Source organism: Triticum aestivum, chromosome 4D (assembly GCF_018294505.1).
Source record: "Triticum aestivum cultivar Chinese Spring chromosome 4D, IWGSC CS RefSeq v2.1, whole genome shotgun sequence".
Lineage (NCBI taxonomy): Eukaryota > Viridiplantae > Streptophyta > Magnoliopsida > Poales > Poaceae > Triticum > Triticum aestivum.
In genome coordinates, this window is record NC_057805.1 from 331,771,018 (window position 1) to 331,786,994 (window position 15,977).

General features: G+C 41.4%; 1 protein-coding gene and 1 long non-coding RNA gene across 4 annotated transcripts; one reads left to right on the forward strand and one right to left on the reverse strand.

The window, feature by feature from the left end:
- Positions 1-584: 584 nt before the first annotated feature.
- On the forward strand, positions 585-6,790 carry LOC123097724 (uncharacterized). 3 transcript variants are annotated; one of them, XR_006447421.1, is made up of 8 exons: positions 592-932; positions 1,314-1,478; positions 1,561-2,055; positions 2,169-2,297; positions 2,906-3,021; positions 4,887-5,067; positions 5,827-5,897; positions 6,453-6,722. It is a non-coding gene; the product is annotated as an uncharacterized lncRNA (long non-coding RNA). The 3 variants fall into 3 exon arrangements; XR_006447422.1 differs by having other exon boundaries at positions 585-932; positions 1,305-1,478; positions 2,169-3,021; positions 6,453-6,790; XR_006447420.1 differs by having other exon boundaries at positions 586-932; positions 2,169-3,021; positions 6,453-6,789.
- A 675-nt stretch (positions 6,791-7,465) lies between these two features.
- On the reverse strand, positions 7,466-9,237 carry LOC123097723 (uncharacterized). The gene is made up of 2 exons (XM_044519540.1): positions 9,114-9,237; positions 7,466-8,972 (listed from the first exon to the last, which is right to left on the reverse strand). Exon 2 carries the CDS (start codon positions 8,629-8,631, stop codon positions 7,570-7,572), a length of 1,062 nt encoding a protein of 353 aa, XP_044375475.1. The 5' UTR covers positions 8,632-8,972; positions 9,114-9,237; the 3' UTR covers positions 7,466-7,569.
- Between the last annotated feature and the right edge of the window lie 6,740 nt (positions 9,238-15,977).

Here is a 15,977-nt window from a genome sequence, read left to right on the forward strand (position 1 = left end):
TGGAATTCTTTTGTGTGAATCCCCATTGGCTTGGTTATATGGAATTCTTTTGTGTGGATCCCAGTTGCCTTATTTACAGGAGAATTCTGATTGCCTTTTTCTTACATGATTCTGATTCTGATTGGGCTGTCGATAGGGATGTGCCTCTTGCGGAAGCAAAACCGTGATTCTCGTGAAAAAAACAAAAAACACATTTTTTTTTGTTTCCAAGAGGCACGGCCGTGACTCTCGCGAAGGAAAAAAAACAGAAAGCATGTTTTCTTTTGTTTTCAAGAGGCACCGCCATGCCTCTCGTGAAAACAAAACCGTGACTCTCCCGAAAGGAAAAAAAACACTTTTTTTGCGTAAATTTTTTTTAAGGGTCGAAAAGCTAGGGAAGACTGGTAGAAAACCAAAACATTGAAAAAACCCGAATAAAAAGCCGAAAACGCGTGCGAAAAATAAAAAAAATAAAATCCAAAAAAATGCCCAGAGCCCGACACGTGACAAATCGCTGAGAGCGCGCCAAGTGACGCAGATCGTTGCGAGGCTTCCGAAGAAGCGCTCGTTTAATTAGTTGCTCCATGAAACTTGGCCCACCGAGTCCAGCCCAAACTGGCGCCTACGGCAGCGTCACTCGGTCGCACCGAACCAAACACGACCAACCCAGATTGGGCGGGCGATTACTACCCCGATTCCCAACCTAGCGGCGGCGGCGGCGCTTCCACGTGCGGTGGCCGCCGTCTCCCTCGGTCCACCTCCCATCCGGCCAGCCCTCTCCTCACTCCCTCCCCCCGGCCTCCGGCCTTCGCCGCCCTCCCTGCCGCCAAGGCCAGGGGCAAGTCCGCCTCTGCCCTCCGGTCTCCCTGGCTCGGCTCGCCCTGTAGGGCTGTAGGCGCCCACCACGGCACGTCTCGACCTCCGGCAGTCCAGCCTCCGTGGCTCCGTCGAAGGTATTTCCCCCTCTGTTTTTAAACATATCTGAAGAATATTTTTGTGAATGGCATTGCCTGTGATTGCTAGAAAGTAGAAGACAGTCACTGATTGCTTGTAAACCAGTGAAATTGAACTGCTTATTATGTGATTCATTTGCTACTTATGTGATTCACTGATTGCTAGATGGACATAATGAACCCGGTGACCACTACTTCTCTTTATTATTTTCACTATTGTAATTTCCTTTGCTGTTTGTAATCTTTCTTAATTGTTAGATATATTGGCACAATGATATTTTGCTACTATTATTGATGTATGGTCATTGATATTGCCATTTTACAGTACATTGTTGCTTTGTTATATTGCTTTGGCCAATTTTTTTTTACAAGAATACCCAGGAGCAAATTCCTGGCTCCGCCACTGCCTTGACTGCAGAACCTAACGAAAGGGGTGCCTCCCCAGGAGGATCTCGTGGATGCTGGTGGGATGGGCGGTTGAGGTTGAGGGAGGCTCGTGGGCTGGAGCAGCAGGACGAGAAGCTCGAGGTGGTTCCGGCCTTCCGGGTTTGCCTCCATACCCCCTCTATCTCCCTCTGCCCTCACTCATGTTTCCTCCCTTTCTCATGGATGAAGCTGTCGGCTGCAGGGGCGTTGCAAGGAGTGAAGGTAGGGGTCACGTCGACCGGAGCAGCAGGAGCAAGGATCTGACAGCCTCTGCCTCCCCGTTGCACGCCACCACTGCATCTCCTTCCTGTTGAGCTATAGGTTGGCTTGATCTCTTGTGTCAGGGAGGTGCGAGGTTGGGTATGTTGGCAATGGCAGCCACGGTTTCAGCGAAGGGCGCCCATGCCATGTGCAATGACAGCAGCATTGTCACTGGGATATGCCATTAGCATGACACAGGTGCCTTAGTGTGTGTTCTGCTCTAGGTTGTGCAGGACAAGTGGTTGATCCATAGCTTCTTTGTGTAAGGAAAATTTTGCAGACTAACTTTCTAACCATGTAATAGTTTTGTATAAAGTATTGCTAATTTACATAACTTCTATTCAAGTCCTATCTAGATTGAAATCTTAATCTTGCATTTTGTTTCTGACGTAATCTATGTGGCTGCTCCATCGACGATGACGAAATCATCCACTAGGTACCTTCAAAACATCTTACTTCATACACCTCCTCGGTTCAGTTAATTTGCAATCAGTTTGAAGTCACAACTACAAGTTTCTAAAAATCGTTGGAATAATGGTGCTTTCCTAGGAAAGGAGGCATGTTGTGGTGAAGCACGATACACACTCAGCACTCACCAAGTTCAGGTTGCTTTTCTTAGTCACAAGGGATGTTGTGGCTTCGTCGTCCTTCTTGTAGTCATAAGGGATATTTTTTGTGGTATGATTTCCTGTAGTCCATTTTGCATCTGATAATTTTGGAGTTTAAATTCTAATATCCGTACTATATTTATTGGGTCCTTCCATCCAACTGTTCGAAGTAAACCAGTTAACATGAATTTTATGTGTTTATATTTCATCTTCATCTGCCGATCTACAATACTAGATGTGTATGTATCCTGACACTTGCCAACAAATTAAATGACCCTTGAAAGTTTCTCTTCTATAATGAGCTTTCATGTAGTGATCTTATTATATTAGAGTCTAGAAAAAAAACAGACTTTTTTTTTCTTATTGCGAATGGACAAATCTGAAGGGGAGCCTTGGCGCAGTGGTAAAGCTGCTGCCTTGTGACCATGAGGTCACGGGTTCAAGTTCTGGAAACAGCCTCTTGCAGAAATATAGGAAAAGGCTGCGTACAATAGACCCAAAGTGGTCGGACCCTTCCCCAGACCCTGCGCAAGCGGGAGCTACATGCACTGGGGCTGCCCTTTTTATTGCGAATGGACAAATCTTCTGTGTTGATAGTGAGGAACAATATTTAAACCCATGTAGAAGGGACCAGACGAAACTGCAACCTTCTGAAAGTTTGATTTTTGTGCTGCGGAGATGAAACAATCAAGCAGATAGGATGAATTCAAGCCTGGTGGTTGCCGACACCAAATCTGTTTGATGCATTGGTTCTCCGGCACCAATGCAGCACCGTCGTCCCCTCTAACCTTCAGGTTTGGTATTCTTCTACCATACTTAATTAATTCCATGTCGTGTGATGTGGATGATACATGATGATGCATGAATGGAATTCCGGATACTTGGATGCTTCATGTGCGATCTGTGATGGCCGTGAGTAGGTTGAGAGTGAACTAAAGCCCAATACTTCAGATTTGGTGACACATGCATAATCAGCTGATTAGCTGCATGGCTCTTTAGCTAATTCGATTTCTTGATGTAACTGTATGAAGAAAAGAAAAATCATAACAATGTTGTGACAAAGAAAAAGAATCTAAGCGGCCGAGGCTCCCCTTTCGTGTGATTGCCTCATCCTTCTACCCAAGCACATGGCCCCTCTGTGTTTCCCAACGTTGTATTACAGTTACTAATCCTTTGTGTGTCGCTACATACAGTGTATAATTGTGAATGTGGACACTAGTACATATATTTGTTCCACTGTTTCAGTGTATAATCCACTGTTTCATCCCACTAATTAGCTCAATGATGTACTCCGTCCCAAAATAAGTGCCTCAACTTTGTACTAACTTTAGTGCAAAGTTGTACTAAGCTTAAGACACTTATTTTAGGACGGAGGGAGTACTAATTAACATGTTGGGAGCAATTAAGATGTGCATTCATGGAGGTCACTTTGAGGGTTATGGTAGATTTTCTCGCAGATATCTTCTAGGCAAATATAAATACAGAAAATCTATATGTTAACATAAGAAAATGCTCCATTCATGATGAATGTTAGCTATCTGTGCTTATTTCAAATTCAGTTTACAGTACTTAGTATTTGTCAAGACTGCCAACCCATACCTCAATAGCATTTTTAATTTCCTGCCATAGTTAATGACTTAATTTTTTCTAACTCCGTGAACCAACAAGGGTCCTCCAGTTCAGAATTTCATTCAGACTAAAAAACAGTTCCACTGCATCTCAGCATACAAAACTTAACAAAATATTGATACAGCGTCAAAGCCAAGCTCCACAAAATAGTGCTAATGCAATTGACCTTTTCGAAAATCCATGGCGACCAAGAGGTAACACCATTTAAATAAAGAAGCTTGAGTTTGGATTAATCTTGCGTAGCCCATTGGATTGATTGGATATCAAAAGATACGTGTATGCTTAGCCAAGACATTATATGCGGACTGAGTTCCCTAAGAAGGGATTTTCAATCACACTTTCTATAGCCACGTTCTTGAGTTGATACAGTATTATTATTGCTTTGCAATACAGTTGATTCAGCGTAACTGTATACGAAGGTACATCCCATAATTGTTGTGGTAGACTGTCGTCCGCAGTCCATTTATATGGTCTTGCGCCAGAAACTATAGGTGTATTCTCTATACTATTTCAGTGAACAAAATCTGAACATATATCCTTCAAATAATCTACTATTTTATTAGGCACACATTGTACAGATAAACCACACATTTCTGCAGACAAACCTTTGTTTTCCATATATCCCATTAAGAAAAATAAAAGTCACTTTAGATGTAGTGAAAAGAAGTTCCTTACTGGCGGCTGGTGTGAATCGTCTCAATTTTTTAATGCCACTGGTTATCTTATATAGTCTTGAGAATTGTTGTGTGTGTTCTTCTCTAGGTTGTGCAAGCCAAGTGGTTGATGCATTGCTTCTTTGTACAGTTCGTGTGGATGTTATGTTCAGTCTATACCATATTAAGCAAATATGAGTACTTTCAACTGTAGTGGAAAATAAGAATTTAACAGAGTATTTGCCAAATTGACATTCCTCTGCTTAAATTATTCTTGAATGTAATGATAGAAGCTTCTTTCCCATTTCTATATTGTCCAAAATCATGCCATGAGTTTGGAAAATTGTATCACTGCAATGCCTTCTTCATATCTGTAGATTTGGAGGAAAATTTCATGCATGTTATTGCTGCATTAGTAAGAACGCTCGCCAGCTGGGATGGCAAGCGCCAGTGAGCGCTGCGCACGGTGTAGCAGGTTGGACAAGCAGCGGGAGCGGCAGTCAAGACCACAGGCGGCTTGTCAAGAGAAGCGGGCGCATCTGATCCCGATACATCAGGGTGAGCTTCACACACTTTACTCCATTTCAAATGCAATACCTGCCAATCTGGAGCTATGAAAAAAGTCCTACGTAGTTATACACCTCATGTCTTCAACAATTTTACTTGCAAGTGCACTAATCATTAATTAATTAATAATAACAAGATGGATGCTCTTATCTTAAAATATGCTCTAGAACCTGAAAAATATGATAATGAACCCGTCTCATCCTTACCACCAGGATATTGTGTTTATCGGGTCTTTTCAGTTTTCAGGTGACATCAGTGAGGTACGTGGAGGCATAGTGTCGCCACTGCTCTGCTGCCCCATGTTTCCTTTCAAGTTTAGAGGCTTAACTTTCTTCTGTTCAATGAAATGCTTGGTAGCTAAATCATTTTGCCTTCCATCTTTCCTTGCTTGTGCATGTTCTTTGTTGTTTTGTTCCATGTCCGAGGCAAGGTTATGTTTGTTTCGATTGTTGTCCAGTTTGTGGGGTTCTCCTTGGGGTCTCATCTGAAAAATATGTAGTTCCAATCCAGTTTGTACATTGATATTCTGCTGGTTTGGTTCCTTCTTCATTGAGTGCTCATATGCCATTGGTTCATATCCATGTTTGTAAGGCGTTAGTGCTACATTAACACGGCTTTCTTCATTTAAATGTGGTTCTAATCCAGTTTGTACAGAAATATGGTTGTTCAGTACCTATATTTCCTTCGGTTAGATGCGCTTCTAATTCTGAATTATGCTTGAGCCTTCATTTTTTTACGGGTCGGGCGCAGGTAACTGCCATTGGAGAGCACCGACGGCGCGGTAAGCAGTAAAGAAGGAGAAGTCCTTAAATATTCAATTGGTATGCAGCTGCAACTTCCATGTTATATTCCGAAGCTTCTCTATGTGCTTTGTTGTGTAGTTCGCGATCAAATTAAGGTAGAATTTTTATGAATGTAACATGTGCAACATGGTGCTCACTGATTCAAGTTTGTTTAAATTTGTTCGATTTCTGGTCAGTGGAAATAGAACTTCAGTATGCACTTCTCTTGCAGAAGATGAACTATGTGCTGCTTGCTATTAAAAAATGAACCGCGTTTGCCTGGTTGTAAATTCTATGCTGATGTTATTTTAGTTAATGTTCCATTCTCTAAACAAACATGGGGTTGGATCCAATAGGTCAAAGCTATGATACATTTGTTGTTTTACACTAGCTTTAAAGCCAGTATTTTTTACACGTGTTTGATACCTAATTTTAGCACAAAGATAATACTGCATTTCCTTGGGCTCCTTAATTTTGGCTCTGTCCTTGCTCATATTATAAGTAAAAAAGGATTGTGTGCACTGAATTTATATGCTAAATACATTGATACTGAAAGAAAGCTTTTCTAAGCAAATAATTTCCGGACCAAATTAGGTACATCAAAATCTTGATGAGTTGCAGACCAAATCTGGAAATGGGAATGTTCACGTCATCATATTTGCTTTCTTGACCGGCGGAGGATGGATTCCAACAAGGACAAAGTGAATGATAAGGTGCATTTGAGGAATTGGTTGTCCCAGGAGGCTCTGCGCACATACAAGAGACGCCGGCAGCCTGAGGCTGAGCCGGAGCCCAAGCCCGTGGATGTGCCGGAGCAGCAGGTGTAATCTTCAATTAAAATCTGTTCGTATTACATGGACTTCAGTTACAATGTGGCACAGTTAGGGTTTCACACTAGCCAAAGCATTTATTTGGCCTGTTAGTTGCATGTGCACATCAACTTGAAATGACGGAGGGAGGACATCAGTAATAGGGTTACCACCTGACTGCAAATTTCTGGTTACAACGTTCTTGTGCTCGCCTAGAAATTAGCTGGGGGCAACATTTAGCTTTTGCCTTTTGCAATCTTCAAATACCTTTCTAATGATAAAAGATTTGATTTTGCCGTGTGAAATGCTTGAGTTACTTGTCGGAAAAAAAACCTTTATCTTCGGAAAAAAAACCTTTATCTTTTTCAATCACTTTTGTGGGTCAAACAGAGTAGCATGGAGGAACTTTTCCATAACAGAATGTGTAAAACCTGGCGTATTTCGTCGGATACCATATGTTGTGTGCTAGATATGTGCTACTATACTCATGCAAGGCAAAGGGCCTCATAGGTGTTCCTTAATAGAAGTATATATTTTCAAAGCTAAATTATCCTTTGTTTTTTTATCTTAAAAGAATTTGAATAGTACATTAAGTGGTTGCTAAAACTTAATTCTACTAACGAAGTTAAATATTTTTGAAACACTTCGGGTTTGACATGGTCTCTGTGCTTGCTCAAACATAAAATTACTAAAAAAATGCAAATATTTTCAACGCGCACATGGTTTTAAATGGGCCTATGCGTCATTTGGCAGGTCATCTAGTCTTCATATGTACCAAAGAAGAGACATTCATGGAGCTCATGCACATAAACATAGGAAGGTAATACATTAAAGTAAAAATGACATTGAGCCACAACCAAGTGAAATGTAAACATAGGAACTGAATACCACAGAGCACTTTATTACATGCAAAATGCGACAGGATCTTCAACGAGGAATGACGAAGTGATCGCTTCAGGCACTTTATAGTATAGCACCCGACAACTATTGCCAGTCGTCAGGTCTCCTTTGATGTCATAGCTGAGAGAAAATGTGGTCAAACGATACAGACAGCAACAAGGTACATATCGCTCTTCCATGAGCTCCTGATCATATCCCTCGTCCATGAGCTCCTGATCATATCCCTCGTCCTCAATAGAGTAACCGGGACCATCCACATCTCCCTCTTCCTTGAGCTCCTGAACATCTCCCTCTTCCTTGAGCTCCTGAACATCTCCTTCATTGAGCTTCAGATCAGCACCCCGGTCCTCGGTACGGTAAACAGGTCCGCCCACATTTCCCTCTTCCTTAAGCTTCGGACCATCGCTTTCATCCTCAATGGAGACGCACTGCACTAAGCAGAATTTGCTCTGGCCCACGTAGACTAGGGTGGCGCCTACATGCCTCTCAGCTGGGTCCTGACTGAACAGCCTCTCCTTGCCGAGCTTCCACTCAAGGCCGTGGCCAGTGCTGGAGCTGGACAAGCAGCAGGAGTAGACTTGGCCAAGGGTGTCAGAATCTTTGGAGAGCCCAACAAAGGCATTGAGGTACGGATCAAAGTGACCACGGCCTGCGAAGGGCAGCGCCCAACTGCCAAGTTGTTCCCACTTTTGCTTTTCCATGTCAAAGGAAAAGGTGGCCTCAATGTCGTTCATCTTGGTGCTGACGAAGATGGTACATCTCTGGGGATGCACAGCGTAGGACGTGACGTTATAACTCTTGAATGGCGGTTTCTCAAGCCGTTGCCACGACCACTCCTTGCTGCGACGTCGACCCAGCGGCGGGGGGCAGAGAGGTTCCCAGTGGAGCATCTCGAAGGAGGCTTCGCTGAGACAGAATAGCCTAGTATTGCCGACGGAGAGATAGATGGGATTAATCGGATATTCCTGGCCAGGGCAAAAGGTCATGCTCAGCGAGGAGACGTCCAACATGGGGACGAAGGTCCCGGACAACAATCTCTTGCCTCCGGGATCCCTGGTATGCATCGCCAAGATCCTGGTGCCAAAGGCTGAGGCGATGTACTCTGGCGACCCATGCGCTGCCTCCAAGCGGAAGAGTGCCGGAGGCAGGCACGGCACATCGGCTGGTGCTGAGAATGCAGTCTGCTTACGTCGGCGAGAGCAGGGAAACAAGTTTACCTTGTGGATGCTATATCCGTACGACCAGTCATCAAAAACAAGGTAAACGTAATGCTTCCGACGCTTTCTCTTGGAACCAGACACTCCTACTTGCTCGCCTGTTGCACACACCACTGGGCAGGGAAGGTTTCCTGGATTAATTGTAGATCTGATTCCTTCGATTCCTTTAGTAGGCGTTGCCGTTGGCTCTTCATCGTTGCCATTGGATTTCCAACCCGAATCCATTGTCAAAGGGAATTCAATCAAGCCCAAATCTCAAATCTAAAGAGGGCAGCAAAAGGCAAAGAAACGGAAATCAACATCAAGCAGAAGAAACAGCAGGTACGCACCTATAAGTCGAAGATGGTGCAGCGGCCATTTGGCTTCAGAGTAGATTGGGAGGAGGCGGCGGCGGCGGCGACGGCGAAGGCGTCGGTAAAGGCTGAGAGACGAAGCGAAGGTGGCTTATAAAGGAAGAAAACCTAGGAGGTTCCTGGTGGGTGACGTACTGACGGTGGATCTCGTGGGCTGTGCTGGAACTCATGGTGTTTTCTTGGGCTGTAGCCCGGCCCTTTTATTTTCAGTTTTCATCGTGATTTTTTTTTAGAGGCGGGTATGGGAATATCCTATTTGGCGCTGCAGGCGCCGGTTTTAGTTGTTTCCGCAAACCGGCGCATGCAGCGGTGTTAGGTGGGCCGGCCTGCTAAGGTCTCCGTTTCGTCCCCGTGTTTTCTGAGTCTTTTTCTCCCGACGCCCCTGTTTCCTCTCCTCCTTCTCCCCCGACGGCTTCTCCTTCTCCCCCGATTCGACTCTCCCTCTCCCCAGCGGAATCAGGCGCATCGATGAGGGAGTGCATCGATGAACCCTAATCCGATGTCTGGCGCATCGACTTCTTCTCCTGTGTTTCGTTGTTCTTCCTCCGCCCCCGTGGTGGATTCGTCTGGTTCGTTCTTCTTCTAACCTTAATTCCCCTTAGATATTCTGTTATTATTTTTGTGTTTTCTTGGTGCTTGTTCTTGTGTTGGTGCTGTTTATGCGTGGATCTAGTCGTATGCAGTCATGGATGGTGTCTCTGGTATCTAGGGTTTGGGGTAATATATTTCGCCCCTTTTTTTAGATCTTCAGTTTGCATATGTATAAATGCATCTGGTGCCATCTAGTTTGTGCGGTGGTAGATCTTCTACCGCGTGTTGATGCGTGTGAATTTATCTCCTGTGACTTATGGCATATATCGTGTATTGAGGCGTGTGATTTTCATCCTCCTGCCATGTGTGTAAATGAAACTGATTTTTTGATTATTGTCTTGATGCATTTGAATTCATATCCGTTTACCTGGTTGTGTCTGTTTTGATAAGTCAGTGTGATACATGTGAGATTGCAAGTCAGTTGAATCTAGTTTGACAGTGTCTGTTTTGATAAGTCAGTGTTCTGAACATTTCTGTCCAGAACATTTTTGAAGCATATTGGCATGCATATCTTAGTTGAATTTTACTAGGGGTTTGTGATACTTAACTAGTTATTTGGTTCTGAGTAGCATCATGTGAGATTGGGTCTCTGACAGGGAAGCTTCGGGAGCTAGTTGATGCAGCGGTGAGGAGAGGTGTTGATATCCTTTGCGTCCAAGAAACCAAATGGAGAGGACAAAAGGCGAAGGAGGTGGAGGATACCGGCTTCAAGCTGTGGTACACGGGGACGGCTGCAAACAGAAATGGCGTAGGCATCTTGATCAACAAGAGCCTCAAGTATGGAGTGGTAGACGTCAAGAGACATGCGGACCGGATTATCCTGGTCAAGCTGGTAGTTGAGGACTTGGTTCTCAATGTTATCAGCGCGTATGCCCCGCAAGTAGGCCACAATGAGAACACCAAGAGGGAGTTCTGGGAAGGCTTGGAAGACATGGTTAGGACTGTACCGATTGGTGAGAAGCTCTTCATAGGAGGAGACCTCAATGGCCACGTGGGTACATCTAACACAGGTTTTGAAGGGGCGCATGGGGGCTTTGGCTATGGCATCAGGAATCAAGAAGGAGAAGATGTCTTAAGCTTTGCTCTAGCCTACAACATGATTGTAGCTAACACCCTCTTTAGAAAGAGAGAATCACATCTGGTGACTTTTAGTAGTGGCCAACACTCTAGCCAGATTGATTTTATCCTCTCGAGAAGAGAAGATAGGCGTGCATGCCTAGACTGTAAGGTGATACCTGGAGAGAGTGTTGTACCCCAGCATAAGCTGGTGGTTGCTTACTTCCGCTTTCGGATTCGTGTCCAGCGGGATAAGTGTGCCAAAGTCGCTAGAACGAAGTGGTGGAAGCTCAAGGGGGAGGTAGCTCAGGTGTTCAAGGAGAGGGTCATTAAGGAGGGCCCTTGGGAGGAAGGAGGGGATGCGGATAATGTGTGGATGAAAATGGCGACTTGCATTTGTAAGGTGGCCTCGGAGGAGTTTGGAGTGTCCAGGGGAAGGAGAAGCAAAGATAAAGATACCTGGTGGTGGAATGATGATGTCCAGAAGGCGATTAAAGAGAAGAAAGATTGCTTCAGACGCCTATACCTGGATAGGAGTGCAGACAACATAGAGAAGTACAAGATGGCGAAGAAGGCCGCAAAGCGAGCTGTTGGTGAAGCAAGGGGTCGGGCATATGAGGACCTCTACCAACGGTTAGGCACGAAGGAAGGTGAAAGGGACATCTATAAGATGGCTAAGATCCGAGAGAGGAAGACGAGGGATATTGGCCAGGTCAAATGCATCAAGGACGGAGCAGGCCAACTCTTGGTGAAGGACGAGGAGATTAAGCATAGATGGCGGGAGTACTTTGACAAGCTGTTCAATGGGGAGAATGAGAGTTCTACCATTGAACTGGATGACTCCTTTGATTAGACTAGCATGCGTTTTGTGCGGCGAATCCAGGAGTCTGAGGTGAAGGAGGCTTTAAAAAGGATGAAAGGAGGCAAGGCGATGGGCCCTGATTGTATCCCCATTGAGGTGTGGAAAGGTCCTGGGGACATAGCGATAGTATGGCTAACCAAGCTTTTCAACCTCATTTTTCGGGCAAACAAGATGCCAGAAGAATGGAGACGGAGTATATTAGTACCAATCTTCAAGAACAAGGGGATGTCCAGAGTTGTACTAATTACCGTGGAATTAAGCTGATGAGCCATACAATGAAGCTATGGGAGAGAGTCATTGAGCACCGCTTAAGAAGAATGACAAGCGTGACCAAAAATCAGTTTGGTTTCATGCCTGGGAGGTCGACCATGGAAGCCATTTTCTTGGTACGACAACTTATGGAGAGATATAGGGAGCAAAAGAAGGACTTGCATATGGTGTTCATTGACTTGGAGAAGGCCTATGATAAGATACCACGGAATGTCATGTGGTGGGCCTTGGAGAAACACAAAGTCCCGGCAAAGTACATTACCCTCATCAAGGACATGTACGATAATGTTGTGACAAGTGTTCGAACAAGTGATGTCGACACCGATGACTTCCCGATTAAGATAGGACTGCATCAGGGGTCAGCTTTGAGCCCTTATCTTTTTGCATTGGTGATGGATGAGGTCACAAGGGATATACAAGGAGATATCCCATGGTGTATGCTCTTTGCGGATGATGTGGTGCTAGTTGACGATAGTCAGACGGGGGTAAATAGGAAGTTAGAGTTATGGAGACGAACCTTGGAATCGAAAGGGTTTAGGCTTAGTAGAACTAAAACCGAGTACATGATGTGCGGTTTCAGTACTACTAGGTGTGAGGAGGAGGAGGTTAGCCTTGATGGCCAGGTGGTACCTCGGAAGGACACCTTTCGGTATTTGGGGTCAATGTTGCAGGAGGATGGGGGTATTGATGAAGATGTGAACCATCGAATCAAAGCCGGATGGATGAAGTGGCGCCAAGCTTTTGGCATTCTCTGTGACAAGAGAGTGCCACAAAAGCTAAAAGGCAAGTTCTACAGGACGGCGGTTCGACCCGCAATGTTGTATGGCGCGGAGTGTTGGCCGACTAAAAGGCGACATGTTCAACATTTAGGTGTGACGGAGATGCGTATGTTGAGATGGATGGGTGGCCACACGAGGAAGGATCGAGTCCGGAATGATGATATACAAGATAGAGTTGGGGTAGCACCAATTGAGGAGAAGCTTGTCCAACATCGTCTGAGATGGTTTGGGCATATCCAGTGCAGGCCTCCAGAAGCTCCAGTGCATAGCGGACGGCTAAAGCGTGCGGAGAATGTCAAGAGAGGGCAGGGTCGACCGAATTTGACATGGGAGGAGTCCGTTAAGAGAGACCTGAAGGATTGGAGTATCACCAAAGAGCTAGCTATGGACAGGGGTGCGTGGAAGCTTGCTATCCATGTGCCAGAGCCATGAGTTGGTTGCGAGATCTTATGGGTTTCACCTCTAGCCTACCCCAACTTGTTTGGGACTAAAGGCTTTGTTGTTTGTTGTTGTTGTTGCATTTTTTCAAATCCAGTTCATCACTTTTTTATTTCAATTCACTTGGATTCAAATTTTTTGTTCACTTGTATTCAAAGTATAGTTCACAAAATTCAAATTGACTTTACCAATTTTAGTTCACTAGATTCAAACTAAAATTAATCAAATCTTAAAGAAAAACAAATTAAGTTCACCAAATTTGTAGTTCACAATTTTAAAGTTCAGTTCATCAATTTTTAATTTCACTTCACTTGGATTCAAAATCTAGTGAACTTGTATTCAAAATATAGTTCAGAAAATTCAAATTGAGTTCATCAATTTTAGTTTACTAAATTCAAACTCACTTCATCAAATCTCAAACTTAGTTCAACAAAAACTAATTAAGTTTATCAATTTTGTAGTTCACAAAAAAGGAAACTAGTTCACCAACATTGAAATTTTAGTTCACAAAATTTACTTCACTTAATTTGCATTTACTACATCGAATTTTAATTCAAAAGTAGTTCACAAAAAACAACTTAGTTCACACTGAAAACTAGTTCACCAACATTGAAATTTTAGTTCACAATATTCAAATCCAGTTCATCACTTTCTAATTTCAGTTCACTTGTATTCAAAATTTACTTCACTTGAATTCAAATTTTTGTTCACAATATTCAAGTTCAGTTCATCAATTTTAGTTCATATAATTCAATCTCAGTTCATCAAATCTCAAACTTAGATCAAGAAAAATAAATTAAGTTCATTAGATTTGTAGTTCAAAAAAAACTAGTTCACTCGAATTCAAAATTAGTTCACCAACATTGAAATTTTAGTTCACTAAATTTGAAGTCACTTCATCAAATTTGTATTCAAAAGTAGTTCATGAAATATCAATTTATTTCACATTCAAAATTACTTCACCAACATTGAATTTTTTTTTCACAATATTTCAAATCCAGTTCATCATTTATAATTTTAGTTTATCACTTTTCAATTTCAATGCACTTGGATTCAAAATTTAGTTCACTTGTATTCAAAGTATAGTTCACAAAATTCAAATTGACTTCAACAATTTTAGTTCACTAGATTCGAACCAAAATTAATCAAATCTTAAAGGAAAACAAATTAAGTTCACCAAATTTGTAGTTCACAATTTTAAAGTTCAGTTCATCAATTTTCAATTTCACTTCTCTTGGATTCAAAATCTAGTGAACTTGTATTCAAAATATGGATCACAAAATTCAAATTTAGTTCACTAAATTCAAACTCAGTTCATCAAATCAAACTTACTTCAACAAAAACTAATTAAGTTTATCAATTTTTGTAGTTCACAAAAAAGGAAACTAGTTCACTTGAATCCAAAATTAGTTCACAAACTTTGAATTTTTAGTACACAAAATTTAGTTCACTAAATTTGCATTTACTACATCGGATTTTAATTCTAAAGTAGTTCACGAAAAAACAATTTAGTTCACACTCAAAACTAGTTCACCAACATTGAAATTTTGGTTCACAATATTCAAATCCAGTTCATCACTTTCTAATTTCAGTTCACTTGTATTCAAAATTAAATTCACTTGAATTCAATTTTTAGTTCACAATATTCAAGTTCAGTTCATCAATTTTAGTTCATTAAATTCAATCTTAGTTCATCAAATCTCAAACTTAGATCAAGAAAAATAAATTAAGTTCATTAGATTTGTAGTTCACAAAAAAACTAGTGCACTTGAATTCAAAATTAGTTCACCAACATTGAAATTTTAGTTCACAAAATTTAGTTCACTAAATTTGAAGTCACTTCATCAAATTTTTATTCAAAAGTAGTTCATGAAAAATCAATTTAGTTCACATTCAAAACTATTTCACAAACATTGAAATTTTATTTCACAATATTCAAATCCAGTTCATCATTTATAATTCAAGTTCATCACTTTTTAATTTCAATTCACTTGGATTCAAAATTTAGTTCACTTGTATTCAAAGTATAGTTCACAAAATTCAAATTGACTTCATCAATTTTAGTTCACTAGATTCGAACCAAAATTAATCAAATCTAAAAAAAAGTGAACTAAATTTTGTGAACTAATTTCAAAGTCCAGTTCATCAATTTTAATTTCACTTCACTTGGATTCAAAATCTAGTGAACTTGTACTCAAAATATGGTTCACAAAATTCAAATTGAGTTCATCAATTTTAGTTCACTTAATTGAAACTCAGTTCATCAAATCTCAAACTTAGTTCAACAAAAACTAATTAAGTTTATCAATTTTCTAGTTCACAAAAAAGGAAAGTAGTTCACTTGAATTCAAAATTAGTTCACAAACAATGAATATTTAGTTCACAAAATTTAGTTATCTAAATTTGCATTTACTGTATCGAATTTTAATTCAAAAGTAGTTCACGAAAAAACAATTTAGTTCACATTCAAAACTAGTTCACCAACAATGAAATTTTAGTTCATAATATTCAAATCCAGTTTATCACTTTCTAATTTTAGTTCACTTGTATTCAAAATTGAATTCATACTCAGTTCAACAAATCTGAAACTTAGTGAACTTTTAATTTTAGTTCACTTGGATCCAAAATTTAGTGAACTTGTATTCAATTTATAGTTCACAAAATTAAAATTGAGTTCATCAATTTTAGTTCACTAAATTCAATCTCAGTTCATCAAATCTAAACTTAGATCAAGAAAATAAAATAAGTTCATTAGATTTGTAGTTCACAATAAAAATAGTTCACTTGAATTCAAAATTAGTTCATCAACATTGATCACAAAATTTAGTTCACTTGGATTCAAAA